Source organism: Nyctereutes procyonoides, unplaced genomic scaffold (genome assembly GCF_905146905.1).
Source record: "Nyctereutes procyonoides isolate TBG_1078 unplaced genomic scaffold, NYPRO_anot_genome, whole genome shotgun sequence".
NCBI classification, from domain to species: Eukaryota; Metazoa; Chordata; class Mammalia; order Carnivora; family Canidae; genus Nyctereutes; species Nyctereutes procyonoides.
Genome location: NW_026575146.1, coordinates 60466128 through 60492921, shown reverse-complemented (window position 1 = coordinate 60492921; position 26794 = coordinate 60466128). Strand labels below are relative to the sequence as shown.

Genomic DNA, 26794 nt, shown 5'->3' with positions numbered 1-26794 from the left:
ATTCTTAATGTGATTTCAGTCTTCTTAAATTTATCATATGTGGCCTGACATATGATGTATCCTGGAGAATGTTTCCAAGTGCACCTGAGAAGAATATGTATTTTGCTGCTTTTAGGTGGAATGTTTTATAAATGTCTATTAAGTCCATTTGGTATAACATGTAGTTTGTCTTATGTTTCCTTATTGATTTTCTTCCTGGATGATTTGTCCATTGTTGTAGGTGGTATATTGCAGTCCCAAATGATTACTGTATTCCTGTTTTTACCGTCGGATCTTTTAATTTCTGCATATTATTAGGTACCCCTGTGTTGGTCATAAATGCTTACAAATGTTATATCCTCTTGTTGGATTGATCCCTTATTATATAATTACCTTCTTTGTTTCTTTTTTTTCTTTGTTTCTTGTTAGTCTTTGTTTTAAAGTCTGTTTTGTTTAAGTACAGCTAGTCTTATTTTCTTTTTAATTCTATTTACATGGAGCATCTTTTTTGCATCCCTTCATTCTCAGTCTGTGTCCTTAGAGCGGAAGTGAGTCTTCTGTAGACAGCATGTAGTTGTAACTTAAAAAAAAAAAAAAAAAAAAAGCATCTCTCCAAGTTTTGGCATGCTCGTTTGCCCTATGACCTGATTGCTGAGGTAGGTCTAAGAGTGTTTGTTGATTTTTCAGTTTATTTACCTTCTACTTGTTAGGATGGAATGGCAACTTCTGAACTCCTTACATGCTGCACCAGCGAGCAGTCAACATGTTATAGATTTTTAATTTAGCTGTTCTTATTTAGAGAACATACCCTGTGCTGTCAGTCCTTTTTAATTTACAAAGACTTTTGTTAAGAACCAGTATATAATCCTGGTCTCTGTTCCATGTGTACATAAAAAGATGTATTTTGTTTTTAGACCTAGTGTTCTATAGGTGAGAATTAATTCAAGCAGCTATATTGCCACAAGTCTTCTCTATCTATATCATTATGTATTCATCTCCATGTACTATTAATGATTGAGAAAGAAATATCTTATCCAACTATAACTGTGCCTCATTCACCTGTCCTTTTCGGGATTTGACTCCTATATTTAGGTGCAAGTTTTTATTGTATTTTAAATTGGGGGACGTTTTTCTGGGATTCAGTAAATCCTTGCATGTTGGTTTGATATATTCAAGACTTGCTTTCAACTTTTGTTTTGTTATATTCAAGACTTGATTTCAGGGGATCCCTGGGTGGCGCAGCGGTTTAGCGCCTGCCTTTGGCCCAGGGCACGATCCTGGAGACCCGGGATCAAATCCCACGTCAGGCTCCCAGTGCATGGAGTCTGCTTCTCCCTCTCCCTGTGTCTCTGCCTCTCTCTCTCTCTCTCTCTTTCTCTCTCTCTCTCTCTCTCTGTGTGACTATCATAAATAAATAAAAATTAAAAAAAAAAAAGACTTGCTTTCAACTTTTGTTTTGTTTTAAATGGGATCCAGAACACACTTTAGGACACTTTTTACCTCTTTTAAGGCAGCACATACTTCCAAGACCAGAGTACCCAATCTCCTGTTTAGTAGGAGATGTTCTCTGTACAAACTCGTCACCTTTCTGTTTATTTCAGAGGTTTTTCGATCTACTCTTTTCAGGTGGTTCTTTTTGTAGCCTTTGGTTACTGTTTTTGGGTAGATTCTCTGCCTGCTTCAGCTGAAGACTCAAGGTGACCCTGCTGCACATGCCGCTAGTTCTCTATCAGCTGTTTCCAGTATTTCACACCAGAGATGGTCATTAGCCTCTGAATTTCTGGTTCCATCTCCTCAACTTACTAAGACCTCTGAGTTCTGTTTTGGGATAGTACTGTGACCTGAAACTCCATTTTTTTCTTTTTTCTGGGATCCTGGGCCTGCATGCCTGTTTTCTGCTGTTGCTTCATCATGGCAAGAAGTGGAAATCCCACACACACCCTTTTTAAAGCCTAATGCATGTAGTTCTTATTGAGTTCAGTGCTATGTATACTTATGATTTAGCTCAAGTAGATTAATACTTTTTGAGCATCAGAAAAAATGCTTTTGTTGTCAACTCTGCAAAGAAAGCTTCAAATTAGCACCTTTGTTGTGCCATCCTTGAAAATATACTTTCACATTCGGAATCATAGAAGCCCATGCAACAGGCCCAAGTCTTAAGTTATATCCCATTTACAGGGTATTGCTATACAAAACCAGAAGTGATCTTAAGGTTGGAGCAAACAGAAGAGCCATTCTTATTAGTGAAAGAATTTCTAACCAGGAGATCCACAGGTGAGTTACTAAGTACTAGTAGAAAGTATTAAGGGTAAATTAGATCTAGAGTGGTCAGTTAGAAATGTCTACTATGAAATAACTTCAACACTTTCTTAGCCCCTATGCTTGTGGATGTTTTGGAAGACTGTATCATCTCCAGTAGTATATGGAAGGAGAAGGTCTAACACAAAGGATGGATACAATCTTTTTTTTTTTTTGGATGGATACAATCTTGATCATTTTCTCATCTTTAGAAGCTGGGAGCCTAAGTGTATATCATTTAAAATTGACAAATCAAGTGATAGAGTTATTATTGAACAGTAAAAAAAAAAAACTAAGAAATATCATAAAAACATGTAAAAGTGGAGGTTAATAGGAAGAGAGAGAAAAGATTTAATGAAGATAAAAGTAGAAATTAGTGAGTTGGAAAACAATAATTATGTAAATAATAACTAGCCTAAAGGCAGTTCTCAGACAGTCCTAAGAAATAACTATGTAACTATGCAGACATATCTAGCAACAGAGTAGTGTGAACATACATGTAAGATAGATAGAACTGAAAATTATGAGAGATATTTAATAGACTTTAATTAGATTTCATGTTCATAGATTGGGTAAACAATTTTTAAAATCTTTATATTATATATCTATGATATATATGTATGTATTAAGATATATTCATATGTGTTAATACTGTTAGTATATGTAAAGATGCAGTATAATACCAAGTGATCTCTTTTGGTTTCTGCTTGTTTTTGTGAAACTTGGAAAGCTGATTCTAAAATTTATATGGAAATTAATACATACATACATAAAAATAACATTTATATGAAATAACAAAGTCCCAGTAATAATTTAAAATACCTTTGAAAAACAATGTTGTGGGACTTTCTCTGCCTGGTATTGAGTGAAGCTCTTGTCAATACAATTAGTTGTACTCATGTAACTATAATTAAACTACTGAAATATAATAGCCAAGGGATATACACATTTTAAACACGTGACTTCTTATACTCCTACTTTACGTATACGGCAGAAATCAATCTGGGGTAGAATTGTATAAGGTGAAACAAAATATTTTAGGAACTAATATAGGAGAAGATCTTTATCACTGTGAGTGGGGGGAAAACTTAAGACCAGAAATCACTTAGCCAGGTAGGAAAAAATGATAAATTTGACTACATTAAAATTAACCATTTCTGGGTGTTAAAAGATTATATAAAAACTGAGGATGCAGGTCACAGAGTAGCAGAATCTATTTCCGTGCATGTAAGCAATATAATACTAGTATCCAGAATCTATAAAGTGTTTCTGCAAGTCTGAGGAAAAAGGTAGCTTAGTGAAAAATTGGGCAAAAGGCTTAATCAGAATCTTCCCCAAAAAGAAAATCCAGTTACCTGGAAAACATGAGAAGAAGTATTTAATCTGATTAACTTTGAGAGAAATATGAAAAAAGTATCATGTTGCCACTCTACATTTATGAAATTGGCAGAGAATAAGAACTCTAACCTTATCGGGGAGTGGACAGCATTCGAGACCCACATCCACTGGTTATAGAAATAGAAACTGGCGAGATTGCTTTTGAAAATGGTGGATATCAGAGTAAATGGAAACAAGCCAAACACCCATCAACAGATGAGTGCAGAAGTAAATTACGTTTATTTTATGGTATGTTACACATTAGAGATAATACACTAACTTATAAACTACAGCAAAATCATGGGGGAGTCTTGCGCACAATATTGAACCAATGAGCAAAACAAAAATGATTATGGCAAGCTACATGATTCAATTTTTATAAAGCAGATTGTAAAATTAAATTACATATTCTATGGAATGTATACACAGTTTGTAAACTTTAAAGAAAAAGTAAAGAAGGTATTGCTATGAATTTCACTATGAAATATGAGTGATGTGATGTGTGAGCATGAAGAAAGTTGTTGTACTCCAGACACAATACGTTGGTCTCCCCTGATGTAGGTTTGCTGTGCTCTTTGATGCGGATGGTGACTTCAAAGGTGTTTGTTCTTTATCATTTGTTAAACAGCACGAAAAATTTTATGGTTTCAGAGAGTTTGACAGTTACAAGATAAACAATGGGAGATGATACTTGCTACAAATATTTGTCACAGAGGGTTTGCTTCAGTAGATAAAGAATCCAGATCACATGTCTCTTCACCACAGAGACCCATTACAGTATTAAACTCAGGCAGTCCATGTCTTTTTTTTTCCTCCAAAGCACTCATTATCTAATATACCATATATCAAGTATGCATTATATTTTGTTTGCTGTCTGTCTGATTCTACTGGAACATATGCTTTCTGAGAAGGTTTTTTTTTTTTTTAACTGTTTTTGCTTACTGGTTCGTCTCCTATGTAATTTGGCATTCAGATAGGCTTACATTATTGAACTTCTAAGAATTGCAAATATAAAAATCAATTCATTAGAAAGAAAGGAAAAGTAAGGTGTAAAAATGGCTAATAAACATGAAAAAATGTGTAACATTTTTTGGCAATCTCAGGAATGCAAATTCATACCACAGTACAGTGATTTTGGACTTGTTCCATTAGTACCAAGAATAATTAAGAGATAATGTAAGAGAAATGTCCACAAGGCAGGCAGTGGTGTAAATTGGCACAATTACTGGGAAAAGTTTGAGTGTGCTCATAAAGGTGAGCATACATATTCCCTGTGACAGCGATCCATTCCAGGTTTATTCTCCGGAAAGACTTGAATGTGTTCAGCAGACAAAATGAATGGCATTCTGTGGCATCAAGACTTTTAAAAGTACAAATCTAGAAATAGATTCCATATTTATTTATGAACCAACTTAAAGATATTTTGAAACAATGGACCATTATATAGTTATAACATGGATAGATCTAAGAAACCTGACATGAAGAAGCATATTCTAAAAATCTACATTAAGGAAAATATCATATTAATAATGCTTGGAAATATAGTAAAAACTAAATGTAGATTGTGTGTGTGTGTTGTATTCTACCAAAAAGAATATTCTTTTGGGATGCCTGGGTGGCTAAACGGTTTGGTGCCTGCCTTCGGCCCAGGGCGTGATCCTGGAGACCTGGGATCGAGTCCCACATCAGGCTCCCTGAATGAAGCCTGCTTCTCCCTCTGCCTGTGTCTCTGCCTGCATATCTCTCTCTCTCTCTCTCTCTCTCTCTCTCTCTCTCTCATCTCTCTGTCTCTCATGAATAAATAAATAAAATCTTTATATGAAAAAAAGGAATGCATGGTAACTTAGAGAAATAATATGGGCAAGATTTTTTTGGAATGACTCATTTAAGGAGTGTCAAGTAGTCTAGACTATACCCCCAAAATATGATGGACTTCTGTAATACTAGCTAATACAACTAATATTCCTGAACTAGTATAAAACTATGTTTTCCAGAATGTCTCCCAACTCTTACCTGATAGAAGCTGGGGCAGTGGTTTTAGGGACCATCTTAAATTTTCAGTATAGGCCCACATCGGGCTCCCTGCATGGAGCCTGCTTCTTCTGCCTGTGTCTCTGCCTCTCTCTCTCTCTCTCTCTCTCTCTCTCTCTCTCTCTCTCTCTGTCTCTCATGAATAAATAAAATCCTTAAAAAAAAAGATTTTCTGTTTCTCCTTGTTTTAGTCTTGGTAGGTTATGTATTTCTGATAATTTATTAATTTTATCTAAGTTATCCAATTTGTTGGCATATGATTGTTCATAGTGGTTTCTTGTAATCTTTTTTATTTTTGTAATTTGTCAGTAGTTTTCCATCTTCTTTTTCCAATTTTAGTTATTTGAGTTTTTTCTTTTTTTCTTAATAGCCTAACTAAAGAAAGATTATCAATTTTCTGGACCTTTGCAAAGAGCAAACTTTTGATCTTGTTTTTTTCTATTGTTTTTCTAAAATCTGTTTTGTTTATCTTGATGCTAATTCTTATTGTTTTGTACCTTTTAGGTTTGAATTTTTTTTCTTATTAAAGTTTAAGGTTACATTTTTGATCTGAGATCTTTCTTCTTTTTAAAATGTGTTTACAACTGTAGATTTCTCTCAGCATGTGATATTTCTGCCAAGAATTCTCTTGATAATCTTGCTGAGGATCCCTTGCATTTGATGAGTTACTTTTCATTTGCTACTTTCAAGATTAGCTCTGTGCTTTGGCTTTCAACAGTTTGATTATAATGTGGCTCAGTGTGAAATAAAGTATCTTAATTGTATATAACATCACTGTCTATGTAAAAAACTCTAGAGAAGCTGCAAAAATATTCTTAGGATTAACAAATTAATTTGGCAGAGTTACAGCACATAAATTCAATATCCAAACATCACCTCTTTTCTATATACTGAACTCAACAGCCAATTGAAATTTGAAATTTAAGAAAAATTATACCATTTATATAATAGCACCAACAAATGAAATACTTAGGTGTAAGTGTAGTAAAATATATGGAAGTCTGTTTGCAGAAAACTACAAAATGCTGTTGAAAAAAATCAAAGATCTAATTAAGTGAAGAGTTATACTGTGCCTCAGTATATGAAAAACTTGACTGTGAAATTTTGAAAACTAAATGAATTGAAAAACTTGACTGTGTTCTGATTTGATCTATGGGTTGAGCACAATCCTAGTCAACAGAAATATCTTTTGTGGGCATAGACAAGCTGATTTTAAATGTATGTGGAAAGAAAAAAAAACCCTAAAATATCCAAAACAATTCTGAGAAAGAAGTTAGAGTACTCAATATTAGCCTATTTTAAGACTGACCATAAAGCTACAGTAATCCATACTGTGGCATTGCCAAAGGACATATAGAGGCATAAATCAGTGGTGTAGTGAGCCCAGAAATAGATCAACACAAAGATGTTCAACTGATTTTCCATTAAGGTGAAGGACAATTCAAGGGAGATAAGATGGTCTTCTCAGCAAATCATGTATTATTTAATTGGATGTCTGTGTGCAAAAAAAAAAAAAAAAAAAAAAAAACTAAACACATTTCCTCTTACCTTTCACAAAATTAATCTAATAAAAATTGATCATAGGCTTAAAAGCAAAATACATAAGGAGAAGAAAACACAGGAGAAAATCTAAATTCTGAACTTTAGTGATAAGTTTTTAGTTAAACAGCAAAAGCACAGTCTATGAAAAAAATTGAATTCAGTCTTACCAAAATTAATTCAGTTTTGTGTTCAACTAATGTATGTTGTATTAGTTTTCTTATGTGGAACTACCCTTTCAATCCAGGGACAAACCTTGCCTTGGTCATAGTATATAATTCTTTTATTTTTTAAAAAGATTTTACTTATTTATTCATGAGAGACAGAGAGAGGCAGAGTCATAGGCAGAGGGAGAAGCAGGCTCCCTGCAGGGAGCCCAATGTGGGACTCAATCCCAGGGCTCCAGGATCACGCCCTGAGCCAAAGGCAGATAGATAGATGCTCAACTGCTAAACCACCCAGGTGTCCCTATAATTCTTTGTGTATGTTTGTATATTCTGTTTGCTAGTAATTTTTTGAGGGTTTTTGCTTGTAAAACAATAAAGAAAATTAGTCTTAGTGTTCTTGTGGTGTCCTAATGGTTTTGATATCCAAGTAATATTGGACTTAGGAAATGAGTTAGAAAATGCTTTTTCTTCTATTGTTTGGAATACTTTGTGAAGGGTTCATGTTATTTCTTCCTAATGCATTTGGTAGAATTTACCAGTGAAGCCATGTGGTCCTGAGCTTTTCTTTGTATAAAGTTTTGCTTTTGTTTGGTTTGTTTTGTTTTGTTTCATTACTGCCTTAGTCTCTTTTCTTTTTATAGATGTTAGATAACCTATTTTCTCTTGAGTCTGTTTTGGTAGTTTGTGTCTTTTCTAGAATTTTTTCTATTTCTTTCGAATTATCTAATTTGTCCGTATAGAGTTGGTTACAGTTTTCCCTTAGCATTCTCTTTCTGCACCTTGGTCATGATATCCCTCCCTTCATGCTTGATTTTTTAATAATTTGCTCTTTCTTTTTTATGTGTTCGACTTAGGTAGATGCCTGTCAATTTTGCTTATCATTTCAAAGAACCAGCTGTTGCAATTATTGATTTTATGTATTGTATTTTTATTCTCTAATTTATTAATTTCCACTTTAATCTTTATCATTTCCTTACTTACTGCTTTGGATTTAGTTACTCTTCTGTTTCAAGTTTCTTAAGGTAGAACAGTACATTGATTTGAGATCTTACTACTTTTTTTTTTGAGATCTTACTACTTTTTAAATATAGGTGTTTACAGCAATACATTTCCCACTGAGCAGTGCTTTTACTATATCCCACTTTTGTTTTTTTTGTTTTTTTAATTCTATTTAGTTAATATATAGTGTAATATTAGTTTCAGGAGTAGAATTTAGTGATTCTAACTACTTATATACACACTTACCACATACTTATAACACTCAGTGCTCTTCACAACAAGTGCCCTCCTAGGTTTATTTGGTATGTTAAATTATGTGGGAAGCACTGTCGCATAGGAAGTGATGATGAATCTTTTTAGGTTACATATGTATGCATATATATTACCAACATTAAGTATTCCAGAAATTTTTTGGAGTTTCTGGAAATTTTCCAACTTAACCACGAGCATGTTGAAGTCTTTGGCCATTTACAGACCATTATTGTTTTACTTGGATATTTCTGCAAAAGTGAGATTCACTGAAAAGACCCTACCAAGTGCTCTTGCTGACTGGCACCACTGTCAAATTACAAGATGTTGATACCTGGATGCATATTTCATAAGTGAAGAAGGCTCTACTGACATCCGGTCCTGTGTAAATGCAGTAACTATTCCTTGGAGAGAAGGAATCAACAACCAGCAGGTTCCCAAAAGCAAATCCACAAATCACAATTCAGACATCTAATTCCCCCAAAAAAAATGAATTTGCCTATCTATCTGAATTTGGAAAAGAAATGTGAAATTTTACGTTCCTCTTCACCAGGCATCACAGATAGAGATCTGGGAAAGCTCATTTTGGTAGGAAGTCTCACACTTTACGGTCTTCTGCTGGTATGTAGAATCCCATCTATAGGCTCAGGAGTGATTAGGGTATCCCACCAGGTCTCATCCTGGCCAACAGAAACTGTAGAGGAAGAAAGAATTTTCCCTCTACTCTTTAGGGTGAGTGCTCAGCTCATACCTCTTATTCTATAGGGCACCTTGTAAATGGGTAAACAAATCTGGTTTCAAAGTTCTCCACTGTGGTTACTGTAATTCAAGATTGTCTTTAGTTAGGTTAACCTATTTGTTCAGTCTTAATATAATATGGTATACATCTGAGGCCTCACACTGGACCCAGCCTGCTTCTGTTGGACCCAGTCTGACCCCAGACCCAGTCCAGGTGCACCTGGCTGGCTCAGTTGGTTAAGCTTGATATCAGCTAAGGTCATGATCTCAGGGTCATGAAATTGAGCCCTGCATCGGGCTCCATACTGGGTGTAGAGACTGCGTAAGATTCTCCCTCTCTCCCCCACCCTCATGCCCCCTGCCACTACTGCTTGCCTGTGCTTGCTCTAAATGAATAAATAAATAACCAAGCAAGCCCCAGTCCAGGAAAATAAGTGCACAAAGTCTGAAAGCTCATAATGCAAAAGCTGTACAGCTAGAATCTAAGATAGATTCACTTACAACCTCCAGAGGCGTCAAGGAAACAGTGAGCTCAAGGGGCTCAGTGATTTACCTGCTTGCTTGTTGCCCATTGGGACCATCAGGGGTCTCCTTCAGTTCCCTATTCTGACACTAGAACTTTTAAAAGATAAACTGAGGCATATCAAAAAATTTTGTAGTTTATTCGGCCAAAACTTGTTTGAATTAGGCAGCATCCATTTAGCAGATAGAAAGGAGTTCTGAGGAACTATACCAAATGAATAGTCTGCAGGGAGTAAGAATAAGAAAGTTCTACAAAGGCAAAAAAGTAGGTTGGTTATCACAAAGTTACTTTCCTTTAGAGGATGACAGGCGTCTATCAGGCAGATAGTGCTGACCTGGTGATACTGATTGGCTGGTTTACCAGTCCATTTGAAAGGCTCCTGGGTGGCTTAGTCAGTTAAGTATACAACTCTTGATTTTGGCTCAGGTCATGAATCTCAGGGTTCTGGGATTGAGTCCCGTATCAGGCTTTGCACTCAGCGGGAGGTCTGCTTGAGGATTTCTCCCCATCTCCCTCTGCCTCTGCCCTGGCTCATGTGCATCCACATGCACATATGCTCTTTTGCTCTCTCTAAAATAAATAATCTTTAAACGAAAAAGATTCTATTTCAGGGAGGGGTGCCTGGATGGCTCAGTCCGTTATAGGTCTGACTCGATTTTGGCTTCGTCATGATCTCAGGGTTGTGAGATCAAGCCCTCCACACTGGGTGTAGAGTCTGCTTAAGATTCTATCTCTCCCTCACCCTCACCCTCTCCCCCCACCCCTGCACACACTCTCAAAAAAAAAAATCCATTTCGAGGAGACCCAAAACTAATTAAGTTGTCTGTTAAACTGTTTTAAACACCAAAACTGTTTTGGTGACATGGGGCTTAGCATAAGCAACTCCATTTTGGCCCTATTATCTTGTTTTTAATGTCCCTTTTCTGCACTTACAGAATGTTCTAGTACAGAGCCCTTCTGTGACATGATTTCAGGAGAACCAGAATTTATGCAATTCAGAAAAAGAACTACATTTTAAATATATCCCATTTTCCTGAAGCACCTTAAAGTCTTCAAGAAAGGCAAAAAGGAAATAATGTGGCAGGTATCAGGGAGAAGTCTCCTGCTGCTTCTCTGTTTAGGAGAGTCTAGCCCCCAGACTTGGGTCTAGCCACTATGACATTGAAAGAGGTGTGTGTTGACATCCTAAACCAATATTTCTGGTGCCTTTCTTTTTAGTGAGAATGCATATGCAGAATGCAAGTTGGACGTTCACAGTGATCTCACAACCCAGCAGCCTTAGAGTCTCTGTCTCTTTCCCTCTCTGTTCTCTTCTGCTTTCCTCAAACTCCCTTCTTCTCAGCTACTTCACTGCTATCAACTATTTGTGTCTCTCCCAAAATTCATATGTTGAAGTGCTAACCCCTAGAATGATAGTGTTAGGAGGTGGGATCTTTAGTATGTGATTAGTTCATTTGGGAGGAGCCTTCATAATTTGGAGTAGTGTTCTTAAAAAAAAAAAAAAAAGACTTCACAGGCTCCCTAGCCCCTTCTGCCAAATGAGATTACAGTGAGAAGATGGCCATCAACAAGAACGAAGACCCTCACCAGACAAGAACCATAATCTTGGATATCCCAGCCTTCAGAATAGTGAAAAAATAAGCATCTCTTGTTTATATGCCACCCAGTCTAAGGTATTTTGATACAGTAGCCCAAAAAGACTAAGACACTCACCTGCTCCCTCTTACCTTTTTTGATGTGTACCTTTTCATTAATTCCTATAGCCTCTCTTCCCCCTGAAGGAGTTAGTGAAAAGTAGGAACTGTCAGAATGGAGACAAAGTGACTTGGTACCTTCTGTGTTTCTGCACCAGGATTTTTGGTTACATTATTCCCCAAACAACCCTGAGAAGTGGACGTTACTATCTCCATTTTAAGAGGAAAAAACTGTGGTTCAGAGAGCAGTACCTGATCTGACCAAAGACACCTCTTTAGGAAGAGAAGTCATGTACACTCAGGTACCCCTGCCTCTGCCCACACTGGTGGTGTGGCCTGGAGTTATCAGTGCTTGCTCTCCTGCATGTTTCACCTTGCAGGGGCTTGCCCAGCCTCTCAGTGGTCTACCTAATTAATTAATTAATTAATTAAACATCTCCATAATTGCTGTAACTCTATAATACTGTGCAGGAGGCTAGCCATACAGACATGTGCATGATGGGATGGAGTGACAGATCAGGCAAGGCATCGGATGATGGGTCCCAACTAAGACAACTCACAGGACAGGAAGCAGTGTGCAGTATATGGCAGAGGAGAAAAGGGCTATAATTAAGTACAAGGGGAGGTCTGGCCGCACTGTCTTTTTCCACTCAGATCCAGTTCCCACGCTTCTGTACCTTTTTTTTTTATGATAGTCACAGAGAGAGAGAGAGAGAGAGAGAGGCAGGCTCCATGCACTGGGAGCCCGATGTGGGATTCGATCCCAGGTCTCCAGGATCGTGCCCTGGGCCAAAGGCAGGCGCCAAACCGCTGCGCCACCCAGGGATCCCATGTACCTTTTTTTTTTTTTTAAGATTTTATTTATTCATTCATGAGAGACACACACACAGAGAGAGAGAGAGAGAGAGGCAGAGACACAGGCAGAGGGAGAAGCAGGCTGCATGCAGGGAGCCCGACATGGGACTCGATCCCGGGACTCCAGGATCACGCCCTGAGCCAAAAGCAGGAGCTAAACTGCTGAGCCACCCAGGGATCCCCCTGTCCTTTAATGTCACCTGAGACATTTGTTTCTACCAGAGTTTTTGCCTATTGCCCAAGGCAAGGAACAAGAATAAATGGCACTTTCTTCATCTGTCCCATACTTCCCTCTTTCCTCCCCAAAGATGCTGTGAAGGCATCCTGTATCCCAGCTCATGGCCTCTCCATTAGCTGACTTTCTGTCTCCTGGCTGGCAGAGCTGGAGTTGATGGTATCTGTAGGCAGAAAATTTATGGACTCCGTTGGCAGTGATTAATTTTCTGTGTGGGCTTCTTAATTTTAATTCATTTGAGATTTAGTTTATTTATATGGTCATTTGTTTGTAGCCTTTCCTAAACTCTGCCCTTAGAAGGCAAAAGAACAGAGAAATAGAAATTCTAAGAAAGAGCCAAACAGAAATGCTAGATGTCAAAAACACTATAACAGAAATAAAGAAAAGACTACCTAAGGGAGTCTACTACTAACAAAGACTACTAGTAACTGGACAGGATTGAGGAAAGAACCGTTGAGCTTCAGGATATTTTAATAAAAGTTCTAAAACTGAAAAGCAAAGAGAAAAAAAGACAGTATCTAAGAATATAGGATAATTGCAGAAAGGGTAACATACAGTTAATGGAAATGTCAGAAGGAGAAGAAAAAGAGATTAACTGAAGCAATTTTTGAAATACAAATGGCTGAGAATTTCCCTGTTACTCTTGCCAAACACTTGTCAAACCACTGATCCAGGAAACTCAGAGAAAAAGCAAGATAAGATAAATCCCAAAACTATACCTAAGACATGTCATTTTCAAACCATAGAAAGCCAGAAACAAAAAAAGTCCTGAAAAATTTGTTTTAAACCACTTTACCTGTAGTGAAGCAAAGATAAAAATTATATCCAACTTCTCAGAAACCATGCTAGCAAGAAAGAGAGGGGGTGAAGTGTTTAGTGTGATAGAAAAAAAGCCTCACCAACCTAGAATTTACATACCCTGTGGAATTATCCTTCAAAAGTGAAGAAGAAATACTTTCTCGGACAAAAATACACAAACACACACTATATATATATACATATATATATACACACACACACACATATATGTGTATATATGTATATATGTGTGTATATATATATTTAAATATATTTTTTCTTATTATAATGTATTTGTAGTACCCATGGAGCAGTATTGTGTTACTTGAAAGTAGATTCAGGTTAGTTTTAAATGTGTATTGCAAAGTTTTATTAAGAAATGTAAAAACAAATAAATGTTATTATGCTAAGGAGAGAAATTAGAATCCTATAAAATGCCCAGTTAAAACCACAAGAAGCAGAAAAGAGTGGAAGACAAAAATAGAAACAAAGAATAAAAGCAACAAATAGAAAACTGTTATAAGGGCTGAGTGGCTCAGTGGTTTAGCACTGCCTTCAGCTCAGGGCATGATCCTGGAGACCTGGGATCGAGTCTCACATCAGGTTCCCTACATGCAGCCTGCTTCTCCCTCTGCCTGTGTCTCTGCCTCTGTGTGTGTGTGTGTGTGTGTGTCTCTCATGAATGAATAAATAAAATCTTTTTTTAAAAACTGTAATAAATTCAGACATTAATCCAACTATATCAGTACTGATGTTGAACATCAATGACCTGAATGCAGTAATCAAAAAACATTGTCAGGATAGGTTAAAAAAAAAATGACCTAACTACGTATTGTCTACAAGAAACCTACTTTTAAAATAAAGATGCATAGGGACACCAGGGTAGCTCAATGGTTGAGTGTCTGCCTTTGGTTCAGGTCATGATCCCAGGGTCCTGGGATCAAGTCCTGCATCGAGCTCCTGAAGGGAGCCTGCTTCTCCCTCTGCATGTGTCTCTGCCTCTCTCTCTCTGTGTCTTACAAATGGATAAATAAAGTCTTTAAAAATAAAATAAAGACACATGTAGATTAAAAGTAAATGATGGAGAGAGAGATCTTATGCTAACACTAACCAAAAGAAAACAAGAGTAGCTATATTAATTTCAAACAGAATAAACTTCTGAACAAGGAAATGTATCAGGGGTAAAGGGAACCATTACATAATAATATAATGGGTCAGTTGTTAGAGAGGATGTAACAGTTTTTAATGTGTATGAACCTAAATACAGAGTGTCAAAATATGTGAGGGAAAAACTGACAGAACTGCAAGAAGAAATAAATCAATCTACTCACTATTGACTTGGGGACTTCAGCACTTGTCACAGAAATGGGCAGATCCAATGTGGAGAAAATCACGGAAGATTTGCTTGACATCAACAGCACCTTCAATAGACTAATTCATCCAACAGCAGCATGTTACACATTTGTCTCAGATTCACATGAAACTATTTAATAGTCCACATTCAACCACAAAACACACAATTTTAAAAGGATATTAATTGTGCAATATCTGCTCTCAAACCACATGGATTAAGCTAGAAATCAATAATCAGAAGATGGTTGGAAATTCTCCAAAACACTTGGAGATTAAAGTGTACTTCTAAATGAGACATGGGGCAAGAAAGAAATCTTGAGGAAAATTTTAGAAATGTTTTCAACTAAATGAAAATGAAAACTAATCAAAATTAATGGAACATAGTGCAAGCAGTGTTTAGAGGGTAATTTATATCAGTAACTGCGTATGTTGAAAAAGATCTAATATCATTAAAACTGCCCCTTAGGAAACTAGAAAAAGAGCCCATTAAGTTCAAAGTAAGCAGAAGAAAATAAACAATGAAAATTAGAGCATAAATAAATAACATTGAAAACAAGAAATCAAAAGAGAGAAAACAAATGACATTAAAAAGCTTGTTTTTGGGCCCTGGAGTGGGGGCTGTGGCAGTGCGTGGGGAGCCGGCACGGTGGATGTGGTGGCTGCAAGGCTGACGAGAAACAACTACTAAAGTTCCTGTCGAAGTAAAGTAGAATTTCATAAGAACATAATGGATGGAGAAGAGAAAACCTATGGTGGCTGTGAAGGCCCTGATGCCATGTATGTCAAATTGATATCTTCGGATGGTCATGAATTCATTGTAAAAAGAGAACATGCACTAACATCCGGAACAATAAAAGCCATGTTGAGTGGCCCAGGTCAGTTTGCTGAGAATGAAACTAATGAAGTCAATTTTAGAGAGATCCCTTCACATGTGCTATCAAAAGTATGCATGTATTTTACCTACAAGGTTCACTACACTAACAGCTCCACAGAGATTCCTGAATTCCCAATTGCACCTGAAATTGCACTGGAACTGCTGACGGCTGCGAACTTCCTAGATTGTTAAATAAAATAAATTATATAAACTGTTAACTTTTTTCAGTATTTAAAAAAATGTTTGTGGGATCCCTGGGTGGCACAGCGGTTTGGCGCCTGCCTTTGGCCCAGGGCGCGATCCTGGAGACCCGGGATCGAATCCCACATCGGGCTCCCAGTGCATGGAGCCTGCCTCTCCCTCTGCCTGTGTCTCTGCCTCTCTCTCTCTCTCTCTCTCTCTCTCTCTGTGACTATCATAAATAAATAAAAATTTAAAAAAAATTTTTTTTAAATGCTTGTTTTTTTAAAAGATAATAAAATTGATAAACTTCTAGCTGGTCTAAGAAAAAGGCGAACACACAACTTACTGGCAGCAGAAGTTAACAAGAGGATGAAACTTTAGAATCCGTGGACATTGAAAGGGTTATCAAGGCATACTGTACCCACAAATTTGATAGCCTGGATTAAATAGACCAACTCCTTGAAAGACACTATCTGTCAAAATTTACACAAGAAATAGACAATATAAATAGGCCATAGCCACTACAGAAATTGAATTAATAATTAATTTTCCAAAACAAAAAGCACCAGATTTCAGGATATAAGGTAAAGAAAGTAAATCCCTTTCTTATAAAACAGCAATGAGCTAGTGGAATTTGAAATTAAACACAATACCACTCACATTAGTACCCAAAAATAAAATGCTTAGGTATAAATCTAACAAGATATATACAAAGAAAAAAAAAAGATACATACAAGACTATATGAAGACAACTACAAAACTCTTATTAAAGATATTAAACTAAATAAATGAAGAATTTCAGGTTCATGGATAGGAACACTCAATATGGTTAAGATTTCACTGTTCCCCAAATTGATCTATAGATTTAATGCAATTCTAATAAAAATTCTAGAAATTCTTTTTTTGTGGCTATCAACTAACTGATGCTAAAGTTTACTTAGAGAAACAAAGACCCTGAATAGCCAACACAATATTAAGAGAGAACAAAGAGAGCTGACACTACCCAACTTCAGGAACTAAATGTAAAGATATAGTAATCACGTGGCACCTGGGTGGCTCAGTGGTTGAGCATCAATCAGCCTTTTGCTCAGGTTGTGATCCCAGGGTCATAAGATTGAGTCTTGCATCAGGCTTCCCACGGGGAGCCTGCTTCTCCCTCTGCCTGTGTCTCTGCCTCTCTTTCTGTATCTCTCATGAATAAATAAACACATTTTTTTTTAAAAAAAGATACGGTAATCAGGCAGTATTGTATTGGAGAAACAAAGAGATCAATGGAGCAGTATAGAAAACCCACAGTAGTATAAACACCCACAAAAATATAGTCAGATGATACTTGACAAAGGAGCAAAGGCAGTACAATTGAGAAGATTGTTTTTTCAACAAATGCTGGAACAACTAAATGTCTACATGCAAGAAATTAACCTAGACTTTACACTTTTCACAAAAATTAACTCAAAATAGATCACAGATCTAAATATAAAATGCAAATCTATAAATCTTATAGAAAATAGAAAACTTCTATAACATTGGGTTTGGCAGTGATCTTTTAAATAAAACAATAGAAACAATTCACAAAAGAATTTTCTGGACTTCATTAAAACTTTTTATTTCTGCTAAAATAATGTGAAAAGAATTAAAAGACAAGCCACAGACTTGGAGAAAATATTTGCAGAAGACATCTGTTAAAGGACTGTTATATAAAAAATATAAAGAACCCTTAAAATTCGGGACGCCTGGATGGCTCAGTGGTTGAGCATCTGCCTTCAGCTCAGGGTGTGATCCCAGGAACCCTTTGCCTATTCTCTCTCTCTCTCTCTCTCTGTCTCTCTCTCTCTCTCTGTCTCTCTCAAATAAATAAATAAATAAATAAATAAATAAATAAATAAATAAACAAACAAAATCTTTTAAAAAAAAGAAAAGAAATCCTTAAAATTCAGTAAAAAACTCAATTTAAAATGGCAAAAAAATCTTAACAGACACCTCAGCAAAAATACAGATAGCAAATAAGCACATAGAAAGATGCTTTGCATCTTATATTATCTGGAGAATTCAAAGCAACCATAAGATACCCCTACACACCTATTAGAATGGTCAAAGTTCTAAGCGCTGACACTGAAGGATGTGGACTAACATTCTTATTCATTGCTGATGGGTCTGAAAAATGGTACCACCACTTTGGAGGAAAGTTTGCTATTTTCTTAGAAAACTAAACATACTCTTATCATCTGGTAAGTCATGCTCCTTGCTGTTACCTAGAGTTGAAAATCTCTTCTTTACATAAAAACCTGTAAACAGACATTTATAGGAATTTTATCCATAGTTGCCATAACTTAGAAGCAACCAAGATGTCCTTAAGGATGTGAAGAGGTTAAAAACAAACAAACAAACAACACTAGGATATATCCAGAAAAAGGAGTGTATTACTCAGTGATAAAAAGAAATGAGCTCGGGATCCCTGGGTGGCGCAGCGGTTTGGCGCCTGCCTTTGGCCCAGGGCGCGATCCTAGAGACCCGGGATCTAATCCCACGTCGGGCTCCCTGCATGGAGCCTGCTTCTCCCTCTACCTGTGTCTCTGCCTCTCTGTCTCTCTCTCTGTGTGACTATCATGAATAAATAAATAAAATCTTTAAAAAAAAAAAAGAAAAGAAAAGAAATGAGCTATCATGCCATGAAAAGGCATGGAAAAATGTTAAACACATATTACTAAGTGAAAGAAGTCAATCTGAAAAGGCTGCATATTGTATGATTCCAACTATATGACATTCAGTGACTCCAGCTGTATAGTCTTTGAGCATATGAAAAGGCAAAAGTAGGATGACTAGAAAAAGATCAGTGGTTGCCAGGGTCAAAGCAGATGGAAGGAGGTTTAGGCAGAACACTGAAACTTCTCTGTAGAATACAGTAATGATAGATGTGTGTCATTGTACCTTTGTCCAAACCCATAGATTGTACATGGGGATTGAACCCGAACATAAACTTTGGGCTTCAGCTGATTGTGATGTGTCAATATAGGTTCATAAATTGAAACAAAAGTACCACTTTAGTGGAGAATGTAGATAATGCTGGAGGTTAATCATGTGTGCAGACAAGGGGGATGTGGGACAAATGTGTACCTTTCTCTCAATCTTGCTCTGAACCTAAAATTGCTATAAAAATAAAATTTATTAAAAACTTAAAAGCTCTGCCTTTCTGGACCTTCTTTATCAGGGAGACTAAACAGAAGACAACACACAAAAATTGAATAAATATTTAACATCGTTCTCTTATTATTAGGAGAGCATCTTCCTTCTTTGAGATAGGAAACAAAACCTTCTTTGTTCTGGTGTTTCCCTATAATGGGCCTCTCCTTCTTCATCTTGGTGGCATCATCAGCTGTCAGTCCTTTGGGAATCTTTGTCTCTTGGGTTTCCTCGCTCTTTGTAGGGTGAAAAAGGCCAAGACCTCATACCACTGTCCATGTTTGTCAGGCCCATGGAGGAGAGGACACAAGTAGGAGCTGGCTCTTGGCATTTCCAGTTTATGCGTAACCCAGTTGGAGCTCAGCCACTGACTGGTGCCCTGGCCCTGCCCTCCTTCTGCCCTGTCAGGCTGGCTGTGACATTGCCTAGAATCACCAACAGAGCTCCTGTCTATATCCATTTGGTTATTTCTCAGGGTGAGGCCTTGGTTCCCAGTTATTTCTCCAGATTTAGAGGTGTTTAGTCTCATACTTTTCTTTTCCCCAAATATTTTATTTCACAGAGAGAGTGTGAGAAGACCAGAGAGCAGGGGGAGTGGGAGAGGAAGAAGCAGGCTCTCTGCTGAGCAGGAAATCCAGCACAGGGACTCAATCCCAAGATTCTGGGATCATAACCTGAGCTGAAGACAGAGGCTTAACCGACTAAGCCAACCAGGCAGCCCTTGTAGCCACACACTTCTCATCTCATGGTCTGTTGTGCCACAAAGAGGAAGAAGCAAAGGTAAGTAAAAAATCAGACCACCAAGCTCTCTCTGGCTGCAAGGGGGACCACAGGAGGAAGACACAGGGTGGCTCCTTATTTGTCCACCTCCCACTCCAGCACCTATCTGTAAGCGGGAAGAAAGCCCATCTGCTGTGGGGCTGTGTTGATTGATGACAGAGCCCCTTGCTCCCTAAACAGGTGAGGCTTAGAGCCTTTTCTTCTCTCCCTCATCAAGTTCTGTTCCTCACCTGAGCAAACACCTCAATATGATGTTTTTCTTCCAAAGTACACTTAGTACAATAACAAATCCAGGATGTTTGACAATCATCTTAGTAGTAGCAATTATTCCATCTTCTGCTCAATGCATTGGATACATTTCATGAAAATTTGCATTTTTTGAAACATTGGGCTTGAACTCAGGACCCTGAGATCAAGAACTGAACTGAGATTAAGAGCCATACAGTTAACAGACTGAACTGCCCAGGTGCCCTGGGAACTTGCGTTCTTAATCCTTACTGGCATCAACCCTTATTGGGCTTCAACCCTCCCGAGATCTGAGCCCTCATATCAGGTTGTTTCCTTTGCTCCTCATGAGGGGTCACAGGAAGTGTTGTGTTTGGCCTTCAATTCCATCTGGCAGGTGTATCTCTGCACCTCTTCAGAGGGGACACTGTGTGGACACCTGGTTCTGGTAGCTCCATCTCCCCTGTGCAAGATTGTGTCAGGCTTATGGGTTAGTGTGATGTTGAGGACGGAAGCTAAAATCCTAGCCCTTTACCCTTAAGGTTTCACTGCAGGTGACAAAGATGGGAGTTCTTGGCAAAGAAGTCAGCCCATAAAGACACCTAAGACTGGAACCTTTGGGAAAAATAGAGCAAACCCAGACTGTTAAATACACTTTATAGAATCCAGTTGTGAGGCCCAACACACCTTCTGAACATCCTTGGTTCCCAACTGGAAAGTATTTGAGATTCTTGAGTCAGTGCTAGTCACTAAACATGGTGATGCCTCTGTGCAGGACAGTACTTTTGCACATAGGTCTTGCCAGTCTTTGCTTGCATGTTCTGTGCCTCTAGCAGCCTGACATTCTGCATTCAGGCTGAATCACTCTTCATGTAAGAATTTCAGTGTAGAAGGTGAGGAGTTGAGCCAATGTAGCCCAAACGTCAGAATCTCTGGAGCTGTTTTCCTCTTGAAACTCATAGCCCAGACTGGCCTAGATGGAGTAAAAAGCTGAGCCCTGCACTCCAGACAATGGCCACTGCAGTATACTCTGCTCAAGCCTCCCCCAGCTCATAATTAGCAGTTCTAATTCAGACACCTCTCCTTCCCCAAATTAGGATTCTGCTCCAGATTCAGAAGGAATTATATCTGATGAATCCTGGATATCTCCTCACCTCCTTTCCTAGTACTAATGGAAAAAGACCCGCAGATCTCTGGATCTTCAGCATCACAGAAAAACTCCACATACTGTGCCATGGCCTTGGTGACTTGTGATGTCTTGTGTTAGCCTGAACTCTGCCACTACTCTGTAATGCAGGTCTTGGTTTCCATGCTTAGCTTCATTCACAGCCCTAGGGCTCTTCCTCATGTCTGTTACAGGGCAGGAAGAGCTTGTCAGTTAACTGAACCAGGGCCAGGAATCAGTGTTGGCCAGAACCAGCCTGAGGTGGTAATAAAAACCGTGTAATTCTGAGAGAAGACTGATAAGATTGAATATTCCGATTCCCTGCCACTTCAGGTAAAAAGCATGGAAATTCTACTGTCCTGGCCATTGGGGGGAATGTCCAAAGGGTTGAGAAGACTTGTACGAGATGGTAGGACAGAAGAGAGACAATCTCATTCTTTGGACAAGTTGTTTGTTATGTGTAGGGTCCATAGGGACCAAGAAGACAAACAAGGGAATAGAGAAATGGCACAGATACAATCTAGGTAATGATACACAGGTAAGGCCTAAAGGGACTGACCTGAGAAGAGGTAGGCCCAATACATTCCTGACAGGGTGCATGTTAGCTAATAAAAAATATCAACAAAAGAGAATCTTCAGGCCCAGTCTCCTCCACAGGCTACAGAGGCTATTAGTCTTCCCCACAGAATTCAGCCTCAGATACCAGACGCCCTGGGTTGCCTATCATTGATCCAGGAGGAAAGAGAGCATGGCTGATCCAGTGCCCCTTCACCTCTGCAGACACCATCACCTCATGGAAGCACTGGTCTAGATGTGTGTGTCCAAGGATTTACAGTTGTCTGAAAGGAGATGTCCAGCATGGTGACTGGCTTGCTTCCAGATAATCCCATATACGACATACTGATTCTAATCATAAGGTCAGGAGTTGGGCTCTGCCCTAGTCATGCCTAGATGATGACTTTACTCCTTTCTCTACTTGGCTGAATAAAGTGTGGGAGGTGTTTACTGTGAGGTCCCTCTTAACGTGTCTCATCAGGCCAAACCCTCCATGTGAAAAGCAGAGGAGAATAATTAAATATGCCCCTTCCCAAATACTGAGATGCCCAAGATTTACCTCATGCCCATTATTCACTGAATGGGACAGATCCTGACTGTTCTGTGAATCTTTAATACTGAATTAAACTGGAGCAACTCCATTCTTTATTTTTAGGAAAATAAGGTCCTCACTAAAGCTTTACATTTCTGTCCATTTCTGAATTATCTCATCCCATGGTTTTTTACCTATGAGATGAGGCTTATTGGGGCAGGTCAGGAAGACCTGCTCGGCAGGTCTGACACTTTGAACTGCAGTGGACGGGATAGCACTAATAGCACTGTTTTCTGAGCCACAGAAAACAAGCTATGGTTTAAAAAGCAACTAAACTACAAATGAAGGAAACTCAGTCATTAACCCTAGAGCATCAACACCCACACCCACTTCTGCTCCAGCTATCCTGCAAGTGACCATGGCACAAAGCACCCCAGGACTACCTGGTCATGTCCTCTTCAGCTCCAGCCATCCCACCACTGTGCCCCCACATGGACACCTTGGACACCCCCCAGCCCATGCCCATGTCAGCTCCAGTCATCCTGCCAGGGTACCCCTGTACCTGTTGTCTTACCAGGGAGGCCTCAGTGTAGAGTGCCCTGAGACCTCCAGCCATACCTGCTAGAGCTCCTGCCAGCCAGCCAATGCCACAAGGCACAGCGAACCGAGGGAATGTTCTTACACAAGGACACTTCTTCGAATCTGTAAGAGATAGCTATTGAGCCTGATTCATAGAAACAAAATATCAAAACTAAAGATACAGAAATATATGCTCCAAATGAATGAATAAGACAAAACATTAGAAAAAAAAACAAAATAAAACAAAGATAAGCAATCGACCTGATAGAGTTTGAAGTAATGGTCATAAAAATGCTCACTGGATTTGAGAGAGTGGATAAATTCAGAATTTTAACAAAGAGAAAGTATAAAAACCAATCAGTTTTTTAAAAATACAGTAACTGAAATGAAAACACATTAGAGCAAATGAACAGCGATTAGAGGATGCAGAAAATGGATCAGTGATCTAAAAGGGTATGGAAAACACCCAAAATGAACTAAAGAAAAAGGAATTTTAAAAATGAGAGATTAAGGGACCTCTGGGACAACATCAAGCATCCAAACATTTGCTCTATAGGGGTCCCAGAAGGAGAAGAGATAGAAGAAGGGGCATAAAACTTATTTGAAGAAAATAATACCTAAAAACTTCCCAAACTTGGGGAAGGAAAAAGACATCAAAATCCAGAAAGCAGAAGAGCTCCAAACAAGATGAACCCAAAGAAGTTTACACCAAGACACATAATAATTAAAATGTCAAAGATTAAAGATAGAGAATCTTAAAAGCAGCAAGAAAAAAGCAACTAGCTGTAGACAAGGAAATCCCATAAGGCTAACAATTGATTTTTCAGCAAAAATTTTGCAGGCTGGAAGAGAGTGGCATGATATATTTGAAGTGCTGAAAGGAAGAAAATCTAAAATCAGTAATACTCTATCTAAAAGATTATCATTCATAATTGAAGGAGAGATAAAGAACTTCCCAGACAAACAAAACTTAAAATAGTTTATCACCACTAAATTGGTACAAGAAGTAGGAGCTTCTTTAAGTGGAAAACTATAAGAAAAGTATAAAAGAAAAAAATGTCATGCATAAAAGGAAATTTATACTAAAGATAATAGATCATCAATCAGTTATAAAGCTACTGTGAATATTAAACAAAGTAGTAAAATCTGTTATATCTAAAAATTAGTTAAGGGATTTACAAAATAAAATGTAAAATGTGACATCATATACATAAAACATGGAGGAGATTGAGTAAAATTGTGGTGCTTTTGTTAGGGATTCACACTTATATGACCATCAACTAAATATAAATTACTGTATACTTAGAATGTTATATATGAACCTCATGGTAATCACAAACCAAAATCCTATAATAGATACACACAAAAAAAAAAATGAAGGAAAAGAAAGCCAAGCATAACACTAAAGAAAGTCATCAATCACAAGAAAAAAAAAATAGCAAGAGAAGGAACTACAGAACTACAAAAACAACCTGAAAACAATTAATAAAATGGCAATAAGTACATATCTATCAATAATTACTTTATTTATTTTTTTTTTATCAATAATTACTTTAAACGTAAATGGTGTAAATGCTCCAACCGAAAGACAGGGTGGCTATAGTGGATAAAAAAACAAGACTCATCTGTGTGCTGCCTACAAGAGACTCACTTCAGACCTAAAGACACATACACAATGAAAATGGAAGGAAGAAAAAGACATTCCATGCAAATAGAAATTCTTATAAATTTGGAGTAGCAATACTTTTTTCAGACAAGACTTTAAAACAATGATGGTGGAGGAGGGTTAAGATGGTGGAGTAGGGCAACCCTAAGCTTGCCTCCTCCCTCGAACACAGATAAATAACATATTCTGAACATCCCAAGAAATCAAGGTCTCAAAGGTCTTAGAGAACAAAGATGCACATCTACAAGTAGAAAAAACAACCCATGGAAGGTAGGAGCTGTGGAGAGCTGATGTGGAAGAGGAAAGAGCCCTGATCTCAGAGGGGAGAGAGAGAGAATGAAAACAAGCACAGAGAACTGCACAAGAAAACTCTTCTCCAAAACCATTGACTGGGAGAAGGAGAGGGTTTAAATACTGCCAGTTTTTCATAACAGTGAAGTGCAGTCTGAACTTCCGGAAGTCAGCACCATCACTAGGGTTGCACCTGGTGATCTTCTCTGATGGGGAAGGAAGGTAGAGCCCTGGCAATGGGCAGCACCATCTGAGGATCTTCTGGGTCACACAGGGAGAAGCAGTTTCCCTGCTTGGAGTACATTTGGTAGAGGTGATATATGGCCTCTTGACCTTGTGGGTGCCATTAAGCTGCCCTGTTCACCAAAGACACCGGCTTAGGGCAACAAACCCTGGCACTGCTGTGTGTTGCAATTTACCATAAACTTCAAAACACTGTGTGGTCCTGCAGCTATTTTCTGGGATAAGCTGGCACTGGTCACAACACGGAGAGACCCTTCCCCAGAGGATCAGCATTGGGTCCGCGTCCTGGGGACCAGTGTGGGGTTTTGAAACCCAGCCTCATCTGTGATAAAAGACAGGAGTGTTGCACCACCTGGCATGTGGACAGGGTGAAAGCAGGGATCTGATGGAAGCTGGGCACACAAGAGGGGTGATTGCTTGCTCATCTGTGAGGGCTTCCTAAAGCAGGAGCTGCTCATTCTGGAGACAAAAGTGGAGTGAACCCATTTTCACCACTTGCCCACCTCAGTGAGAGAAAAGTAGCACCACCATGTGGAGACCAGAGCTGCTTAAACCCAGCCCCCTCACCCTCACCATGCATCCTGCAGGTGCATCTCCCCTAGGGTAAGTAGAATCTGAGAATCTGAGCAGCAGGCCCCCACATGTACCACATCTACTGACCATAGACTGCTACAAAGCTTCAGCTCCAAGGAGAACAGGACATAGCTTCCTTTATGGTTTTTCATTTGTTTGTTTTTGGATTTGTTGGGGTTTTTAAATTTTTTTTAAAAAGGCATTTTTTAAATTTTAATGTTTTTAAAATTATTTTTAATTTGTTTTATCAAGCTTCTCTTAACAAGCAGACCAAAACACACTTACAATCTAGCTTGCTTTCTTCTTTTTAAATTTTAATTTAATTTTATTCGACAAGACAGAGGAATGACAAGACAGAGGAATTCACCTCAAAAGAACAGGAATAAATATAGCCAGGGATTTAATCAATATAGATAAAAGAAGATATCTGAACTAGAATTTAAAACATGAATAAATGAAATCTTTTTAAAAAATGATGACTATAGATAATATGTACAGAGCCCACTGAGAGGAGGCACATGGAAACCAGGCATTCTGTCCATCAGGTTTTAGGCCCAGGCCTGTTTCTCCTTTGCTATTCTTCATGGGTGATGTGTAACAGTAGTGAGAACTTCTGCAGGAACACTTTTTCGCTCCAAAGTTGGGAGAGTAAAATTTGTTATAGAAGGGTTCAGCATATCAGATACTGGAGAAAGAATGTTCTCATGCTTCCAGTTTGTTTGAAGATATTAGTCTCATTGTAATGTCAGAAGCACCCATTCCAGCCCTGACAGCAATCCCCAGCATAAACCGTATATCTGCTTGTCAACATGAGAAGAGTAGGGAGAGGCAGTAAGAATATGAAGCTGCTGTGTCTGCTCCTAGGTAATGTGGCTAATGGTGTGACTTCAAGCAAAGTCACTTCACCTCTCTGAGTCTGTTTCTACATCTGTAAAATAAAAGTGATAGGTGTCATGACCCCTGGGTTGACATCTAAAACTCTTCAATGCAAAGACTGGCTTACAGCTTGTTGCCCCAGGGACCCTTGCTAGCTCAGCAGACCCTTGCCTCTTCCCCTGGCAGCTGCAGCATAAGCTGGCCTCCTGCAGCAACAGTATGAAGAGAAACAGCAGC

General features: G+C 38.3%; 1 protein-coding gene and 1 long non-coding RNA gene across 2 annotated transcripts in view; both read left to right on the top strand.

The window, feature by feature from the left end:
- LOC129500524 (uncharacterized) overlaps nt 1-26794 on the top strand; it is a 49350-nt gene that overhangs the window by 8400 nt on the left and 14156 nt on the right. The window lies entirely within an intron of this gene.
- LOC129500523 (elongin-C-like) lies at nt 15521-15901 on the top strand. Its single transcript, XM_055311056.1, has one exon. It carries the CDS (start codon nt 15563-15565, stop codon nt 15899-15901), a length of 339 nt encoding a protein of 112 aa, XP_055167031.1. The 5' UTR covers nt 15521-15562.

Bases quoted from the DNA above. Each gene is read 5' to 3' on its own strand.
- LOC129500523 (XM_055311056.1), top strand. From the start codon at position 15,563: ATGGATGGAGAAGAGAAAACCTATGGTGGCTGTGAAGGCCCTGATGCC.